The sequence below is a fragment of the Vombatus ursinus genome, unplaced genomic scaffold (assembly GCF_900497805.2).
Source record: "Vombatus ursinus unplaced genomic scaffold, bare-nosed wombat genome assembly UNPS02014786.1, whole genome shotgun sequence".
NCBI classification, from domain to species: Eukaryota; Metazoa; Chordata; class Mammalia; order Diprotodontia; family Vombatidae; genus Vombatus; species Vombatus ursinus.
Window position 1 is genome coordinate 19,104,917 of NW_020954564.1, and position 8,989 is coordinate 19,113,905.

Consider the following 8,989-nt stretch of genomic DNA (forward strand, 5'->3'; position numbering starts at 1 on the left):
GGAGAAGGGCTCTTGAAAAGGTCAGATTTGAGTCCAGTCTTAAAGGAAGCCAAGAAAATGAGACAAGCAGAGAGGGCATTGAAGGCATGGAAGACGACAAGTGAAAAGGCACCAAGTCAGGAGATGAAGTGTCATGTGCAAGGAATAAAGCCAGTGTCATTGGATCATAGAGTATGTGAAGGGGAGTGAGATGTAGCAGCAATGGCAGTAATACTTGTACTAGTAGTAATATAATAGCTAATATTTATTTAGTACTTTTAAGGTTTACAAAGTACTTGCCAAATATCACATTTTATCCTCACAACAACCCTGGGAGGTAGGTGCTATTATTATCTACATTTTACAGATGAGGAAACTGAGGTATGGAAAAGTTAAGTGATTTGCCCAGGATCACACTACAGGAGCTTCCAGTAGAGGCTTAGTCAATATCATGGCAGTTTCAGGAGAGACCAGGGAGGATAATTGCTAGTAAATGTCTAAGACTGAATTGGAACTCAGGACATAACTGACTCCAAGTCCATTGGTACCACCAGAAGACTGAAAAAGTAGGAAAGAACCATCTTTGAAAGGTTGAAATTAGCTGGCATTATTCCAACCAAAATAACTGAGATCAGTGGGTATAAATCATAGAAGGAAAGATTTCATCTCAGTTTTACAACTGTCCAGCAAAGAAATTACTTCCTCATGAAGTGGTGCCCTGCTTCTCATTGGAAGTCTTCAATGGCCACCACCAGGGAAGCTGTTGTCTGAGAGGCTAGACTAAGTAATCTTGAAGTTTCTTCTAATGCTAAGATTCTGTAATCCTATAGGTTACATCCCCATGTTAAGAAGGTGTTGGCTAATTCCTAAAGAAGGAAGGAAGAATATGAGCCAAACGAACAAGACCTGGGTAACAGAATTCCTCCTCCTTGGACTTACTGATGACCCTCAGACCCAGTTGCTGCTCTTTGTATTGTTCCTGGTGGTCTACTTGGTTACTGTGCTTGGAAACCTGCTCCTCATCTCCCTGGTTCTTTCTGACTCACAGCTTCATACACCCATGTACTTTTTTCTGTGCAACTTGTCTACAGCTGACCTCTGTTTCTCTACCACCATTGTTCCCCAAGCCCTAGTCCATATGATCTCCAGGAGAAAATTCATTTCCTTCATGGGCTGTTCAGCTCAGCTTCTTTTCATCCTCCTTTTTGGATGTACAGAATGTGCATTGTTAGCTGTGATGTCCTATGACAGGTACTTAGCTATCTGTGAGCCCATGCACTATCCTCTCATCATGACATGGAAAGTGTGTATCCAGCTTGCCTTAGGGTGCTGGGCCAGTGGAATACTAGTGTCCATGGTGGATACAACATTCACACTACGACCTCCATACCAGGGGGAGAATAGGATTCCCCATTTCTTTTGTGAGCCCCCAGCTCTCCTGGCGCTGGCATCGGCAGACACCCACAGCTCACAGATGGCCATTTTCCTTATGGGTGTGGTGATTCTTCTTGCACCTGTGACCCTGATCCTGGTCTCCTATGGATGTATCATAGTGACCGTTGTCAGGATGAAGACAACCTCAGGGAGACTCAAAGCATTCTCCACCTGTGGCTCTCACCTTATTGTAGTTGTCATTTTTTATGGGTCAGCCATAATTTCCTATATGACACCCAAGACTGCTAAGGAGCAGGGGAAGCTGGTGTCTGTGTTCTATGCAGTGATAACCCCCATGCTTAACCCTCTCATCTACAGCTTGAAGAATAAAGATGTGAAGCGGGCACTCAGAAATGCAGTTATTAAGAGACCACTGGGTAGATTCTGATATCATAATCCTTATTTGTCAGTATCCCTTATCTTAAACCCTTATTGTGTACTCCATACTTTGGAAGAAATGGCCTTTTCCTTGTCACTGAGGATAGAGAACCCTGGAGGACAGTTTGCATTGCTCTCAATTCTAGACACAATTTTTGCATATTGTACATCTGTATTATGTCTTCAATCATGGTGAGAGGTGTGAGCAGATGCATGAATCATTGTGGAGAACTGAGTGGTTTTTCTTATATGGGTGACTGAAATGAATACTATGGATGTGGAATCATAACATCAAGCATAATAATGCTTGATAGACTATAGAACATGTGGTCTGAAGCATTTTTTTACTAGCCTCTAATCTCTTAAGTAACATCATTTTCTTGAAAATATTTTTTGGTTTAAAAAACTTTCATGCTGAAGTTGCCTAATTCTTTAAATGTATGAAGTATATGACGTCAGTTTCAGTAACCCCTTACACATTGTCTACGGGTACTGTTACTCATCTTTAAAAGGGAGTAGAGTCTTGAGGAGTTACAGTTTAGCTATCATCTGTGAGGAGTCTATGAGAGGACAGAGAGTTTGTCATTCTTGAGGAATTAAGCATTAACTGTGATGATTGTAGAGAGACTTTTAAAATGGAAAGGAGAAAGAGAACTTCATTGATGAGAGAGCTGAGTTTAAAATTTATCTAACAAACAAACTCTAATAGTTCTTACTGGGCTGCTGGTAAGCAGGTAGGCACTGCTACCAGTCCCTTTTTTTGCCTCACTCCTGTGTTTGTGTGGGCAGAGCTTCCCCCAGACTTACTTCTCCTCTGGGACATTATTTTCTCTGCCCCCTTCCATCTGGGAGAATAGTTTTCTTTCAACTTCAGTTGTGACGTGAAGACATTCATGGTGGTGCCTCACTCACAAATAGTGGCTACTAACCCTTTATAAGTCTGTTGTGGTTTGGGGTGCTGGGAACCCCGAAATGTAAGGGTACAGGGCAAGTCTGCCTCAAAAAAATTTGACCACTCAAGCCTTCTTTCAGTCAAAGTAGCATAATACCAGTATGGTGGGCAAGATTCCTAGTAAATCTGCCAATTTGATGAGGATGGGACTAATATTTACCTACAAAAAAGACTGTGAGAATATCTGGATAAGATTAAGGAGTGGTAAATAGCCTAGGGTGTCCCAGGAGCAATAGAGAAAGGGTCTAGATGGGATTAAGGAGTGGTAAATGGTCTGGAGGTTCCAGGTAGAGACAGTGAAAGGAGCTAAGAGATCAGAATGCCACAGTGAAAGGGTAGTTAAAAGGATTATTGAGTATCTAGGTGGGCTGGGATGGACCAGATGCCTCAGGCAAAATACCAGTGTGGGAAAGTTAAAAGGCTGCGTTATGTGTGGGGGCTTTTAGGGGTCCCGGTCTCATTGCCCCATCAAGACTAGCTATATTCCTAGTAAAAATATTCTCAGTCTTTTCTTTAGATATGAACCCCCAATTGGTGAATACTGATAACACAGCAACTTAAATCTCCAAGCCTTTGGGATTTTCACAATCAACTACATGAAGGGAGGGAGGAAGGGGAAAAAAGTAAGAAGAGAACAAGCATTTATTAAGTGCTTACTATGTGCCAGTGTTATAGTTGTAAACTTTACAAATATTATCTTATTTGATACTTAAAACAATCCTGTGAGGTAGGTGCTATTATGTAAATATTTAAATATTTCATAATGTGAAAATTACATCAAATTAAAATGTCAGTGTCCGTAAATAAAATTGAAAACACAGCTGTGCTCAATAATTTTCATACTGTCTATGGCTGCTTTCTCACTACAATGGCAGAATTGAGTAGTTTAGGTCAATACTATATGTGACAGTCTCATATCTTCACACTGCTGCTCAGTATACTACAAATCATAGTGAAGTAGTTATAACTCAACAACATTTCAAGTGCCATGTTTATCACTGCATGACTTTTTTTTTTTACAGTACATACCCATCATGTTAAAATAAGAAAAGCAGAGAAAAGTAGATTTCTAATGTCATGTCTTTAAGGCTCAGTGGCACGTGGATTATTTTGTTATCAAATTGGATGGCAAAGTATTGTGTTTATTATACAATGACACTATGACTGTGCCAAAAAGGATATAATGTATCAAAACATTACCAAACTAAACACTCTTAACAATATTCCAAACTGACAGGAAAACAATGGCCAAAAAATTAGAAAATTTAAAATGGAATATGTCATCACAACAAAATTTCTTGACAAATATATAATATGAAAATGAGGTGAAACCAAAGTAAGTTTCTGAGTGGTTCATGTATTAGCCAAGCAAGCAAAGGAATTTACTAATGTTGTTGTTGTTGTTGTTCAGTTATGCTTAACTCTTCATGACCCCATTTGGAGCTTCCTTGCCAAGATACTGGTGTGGCTTGCCATTTCCTTCTCTAGCTCATTTTACAGATGAAGAACTAAGGCAAACAAGGTTAAGTGACTTGCCCAGAGTCACATAGCTAGTAAGTATCTGAGGTTAGATTTGAACTCAGGAAAATGAGTCTTTCTGTCTCTCTATCCACCACACCACCTGACTTTCCCTTGCCAATGATGAATTATTTAAATTATATTTGATTAAAGCAGCAAAAGGAAATATGTCCAGAGAACATAAACTTATTTAAAACTATTAATCTCTTAATCTCAGGTTGTAAACATGAAATAACATGTTCTAACATGCTCTCCACACAGGAGCATGGCTCAGCTGTCCTCCAAAGAACCAATCAACTCTCAGCCAAATGATTCTTTTCCAATCCACATGGAGACCAACAAAATAGCTGTAAAACCTTTTTGTCAGACAAAAAGGGAGAGAGGACAGGAAAAAAAAAACCAAAGCCAAAAAATTTCTCTGATGTTCTTCTGCAGGACAACAGAAATTAGGGTGTAAAGGACTTACAGCTTAAGGGAGAGTCTGAAATTCAGTTGTATTCATCCTATGAAGTGTGTTGTTCTTTTGGAAGATGCAAATGTTTGGATTTTCAGACTTTTGAGGAAAGAACAAGGGAAGAATGTTAGAGGAAAGGATTCTTTTGAAGCCATTGTCTGGAAGGCATGATGGAAGTGGAAATAGTGGATGATAAATTCCCTATTCCCTTGGGCTGAAGCACAATCCTTTCACCTCTCTGAGGTCTGAATGCTCCACAAGTTCTGACAAAGAGAATGGCATGAAAGAGCAGTACAATCGTGTGTTTTTTCCTTGAGAGCTTCTCTACTGTACCCCCAAGTTAAGAATCTATTGTTCCTCCTGTTTCTGACAATTTATTTTGTTACTTTTGTGGGCAACATCTTCATAATGTTGGGCACCACTGGTTACTATAGCTGACTCTGCCCTGCCTAGCCCCACCTTTTTCTTCCTCAAGAAGAGGAATCATTCTTAGAAATCATTCTTATCATTCTTAGAAATCTGGTTCAACTTGATCACAGTAACCATGATACTGGGAACCCTTCTGGTCAAGGACACAACCATCTCTTTTCTTGTTTGGGCATCTCACATGGGTTATATATTCTTCTTTGGGGCTGCTGAGTGCTGTCTTGCCTACTAGTGGCATATGATCACTATGCAGTGACGTGAGCTTTTCTACTGTTCAGTTATCATAGGCTGCAGACTTCCATTTGGAGCAGCCTTTGGAACAGAGAGGTGAAAGCTATATTTACTTGGGCCTTTTAAAATGTCTTTCCCCTCCACTCCCACATTTTGAACAACTTGACTAGAAAGATGATTGAGTTGAATGGGAGTCAGGGACAGGAGAAAAAGAGATGTGTGATGTAGTAGATTAACAGATACCAGTTGACTGACTGGATAGAGGAATTGGCCTTGAGGTTAGAAAGAGCTATGTTCAAATCTCACATCTGATAAGCCATGTGACCATTAGGCAGTTACTTATTCTCTTTGTTCCTCACTGTTCTTGTACATGAGATGGGGATAGTGATATATAATGCTTACATGACAAAGTTGTTGTGGAGCTCGGATGAAATATGCAAAACACTTGGCGATTTTGAAAGCACTATAAAATGTCAGTTGCTATTGTTGTTAATAAAAAGAAATAAGAATAACATGACTAACAAGATAGTTGAATAATTGCTTTCCACAAACTTTCCCTGTTCCAAAACTTCGAAGGAAAATAAATGTGTCACATGTGGAGTAAGTACAGAGAATCTCACAAAATAAGAAAGAAATCCCACACAACTAACTTTGGAGTAGCTTAATATTTAGAGTTATCATCTCTCCTCTCAAGTGACGCCACATGCCCCTGCAGTAAAAATTTTTTAAAGTCCTCAAGCTTAGGGCTCAAGGTCCAATTATAGAGATTTTCTATGGCAGAGACTCTGCCTAAATCTTGCAACTTCATAAAAAGTGGCAAATAATGATCTCCTTGGCCATGTAAAGAAGATAGGAGATTAAAAACTGAATCAGAGCAAAACACTTTCCACATACAGTACTCAGAGCAATAGGCTATACTTGAACAGGATGTTAGCACCTGGTGAAAAGAGGACAAGAAACTCAGCTGAGACCAGTCTCTGCCCTTTCCCTTAATTAATCAGGAAAGGAACCCAGGCCCAGTCAACCCCTATAGATGTAGTTTTGAATTAGCTGCTCTAAAATTTGATCTTTACAACCACATGAGAACCACATAGAAAAGAAACACGCCAACATATCTCTCCTAATGAGTACAATATCCTCTAGAGCATATTTGCTCTAGAGACCGTCTCTCCTCATAGCCCATTAAATTTGTACTATCCTCAAATAATTTGCTCTTATTTGAAAGGTACATCTTCTGAACCACCAAGCAAACTTCCTTGAGGGAAGGGGGCATGTGAACCAGTTTTCCACTCTTTCCTTGCCTTCTTCCCAACTCCTCTTCCTGGCACTTTACAAGGACTTAAATATGTTTTCTGCCTTCTAGTAAAGATCCCTGTGCTTTCTATGCTATCTACCTAGACCAGTGATTACTTCTCACGTACCTGTTCTGTGTTCCACATTTGGATTGGTTTAACAGACTATGAGATCCTTTCCTGGTCTTTTCTGCATTTCAGGTGAGAAATTAAGGGTTAAGATACAGATGAGGGAAAGAGGAAGGGGTGGCTGAAAGAGGAGAAGTTTGACCTTGAATGTTTCAAGGGAATTTATATTCAGTACCTTGCTGATTTTGTCCTTTTGATTCAAAATCCCTCATGCACCAAGTATAATATTCTAGTACTTTCCCCTCGACAGTAGATGTACTCAGATGATTTTCATTATAGGACTTGTTTCCCATAAACAACAGGTACTCCTCAGGCATTGGCATGGAATGAATCCCAGTTGATATACTGCATCAGAAGATGAGTTCTTTTGCTGCTACAAGAGTCTCATGTAAAGTATTTACACCTATCTATACTTGTGAGGGTTCAGGTATAGGGGTTTCCTCCATAGCTATATTTTTGTGTTAAAAACTCATGTGGAGTTATATGGCCTTCTTTCTGATCATACTTAGCTATTGTCCAAAGGAAAAAAAAAAACCAAGCTCTACATGATGAGGGAACTGATCCTTTAGACTCTTCAGAAAAGAAGAGTCACATGTCATGAAGGCATGGAGACGATCTAGAGAAGGAGCATTGACCAGGTAACCCTATAATGGAGTTTGAAATGTCAGAAACCTGAGGAAAAGGCAACACACTTAATCCTTGGGTCAATGAGAAGCAGAAGGTCATTTCTGTGCACACCTTTGGGTCTGAGTGGTAGAATGACAGTCTGATACAGCCCCAAAATTTAACTCCCTATGATCACACAAGATCATTAGATTCTCCATGCTCTTTCCTATCTCTGCTGTTTATCAAACAATCTTAGACTTTCCTTTCTTCTGAAACTGGGTAGAGGACAACTGGGCACAATTATTAAAGTAGGATATAAAGTTAATTAACATTCTTTAGGACCAAGAAAAGCAAACATTTCAAAGCTGATTAGGTAGATGATAGGAGTGAAGTGTGTAGGTGGTGGTTGAAAGATGGAGGGCAGGGAAAAAAGACAGGGAATATGGCATGTAGTATCCCTTAAAAGAAAAATTTGGAGTTCCCCTTTGCATTCTATGTGTCTCTCTCAGTTTGCCACTTTTAAAAGAAAATATGTCAGAGAAACACTACCATATGAACTCTTCTACCTCTCTCTAGAATCACATCTTTCAGATCTTTAGCTCTGCTAACACATGAGGCAGACATGGATTGAGACAGATTGACCCTTGAGCAATTGACACTGTTTACAGAAATCACCAGGCTGTTGGAAGAAATTCAAGGGCACCTGGGAAAACACCTCTCCAATACTAACACTCTCAGGAGACAGTGCAGAATAATATATGCTCTATTACACTTACCTATAGAAGTCAAAAACACAACCTATCACTATCCTAGAAGAGGAAGCTCCATGATACTCTCTCCCCTAGCTCTCAGCATAATGAATTAGGTCAGAACTAGTTATCTCAAGGAACTGACAATTTTTCTTAATTATTCACCTTTTGGTCCCTTAGCCTTCTATACCCGCAGGACACTAGTATCTTCACCCAGAGTCTACAAATTTCTCCCTGTCAAGAAACATGAGTCTCTTGTGGTGAATTCTGAGAATACTCACTGAGATCTTCCTGTGACTATTTTTTTGCCACTAGAAAAAAAAAACTAGGGCTCAAGAGATGCTGATCTGGAGGAAATTGATTTTTCAGTGGATTCCCATCCTCAAGTCATTCCCCTGTCTTTAGAATCTATTTGAGCTCTATCAATAGCAAGTAATCTTCATTTTTTATTAAAGAGATACTTGATAAACACTTAGAAATATAAACACTGAGAACTAGGAGATAACATAAGCTTCACCAAGAAAATAGATGTGAGGGTTGACCTAATTTATATTTGTAACAGGGTTATTAGACTTAGAGACATGAGAAATTTCCACGGAAATTATGGATTTCAACAAGGAATTTGAAAAAAATTCTAATGATAGCCTTGTGAACAAGATAGATGTGAACTGTATGGATGCATACTTAGATGGATCCAGAGCTGTTTGAATAACTAGAATCAAGGATTGATTGATAGAGAAAGTATGGGGAGTGTGCAGGGAGCAGTGTAGGGGTGTGTGTGTGTGTGTGTGTGTGTGTGTGTGTGTGTGTGTGAGAGAGAGAGAGAGAGAGAGAGAGAGAG

General features: G+C 39.5%; 1 protein-coding gene across 1 annotated transcript; it reads left to right on the forward strand.

The window, feature by feature from the left end:
* The first annotated feature begins 853 nt into the window (after positions 1-853).
* LOC114047201 (olfactory receptor 2D2-like) lies at positions 854-1,801 on the forward strand. Its single transcript, XM_027868004.1, has one exon. The coding sequence runs from the start codon at positions 866-868 to the stop codon at positions 1,799-1,801; it is 936 nt and encodes a 311-aa protein (XP_027723805.1). The 5' UTR covers positions 854-865.
* Positions 1,802-8,989: the final 7,188 nt, after the last annotated feature.

Coding starts and splice junctions, on each gene's coding strand:
- LOC114047201 (XM_027868004.1), top strand. CDS start 866: ATGAGCCAAACGAACAAGACCTGGGTAACAGAATTCCTCCTCCTTGGA.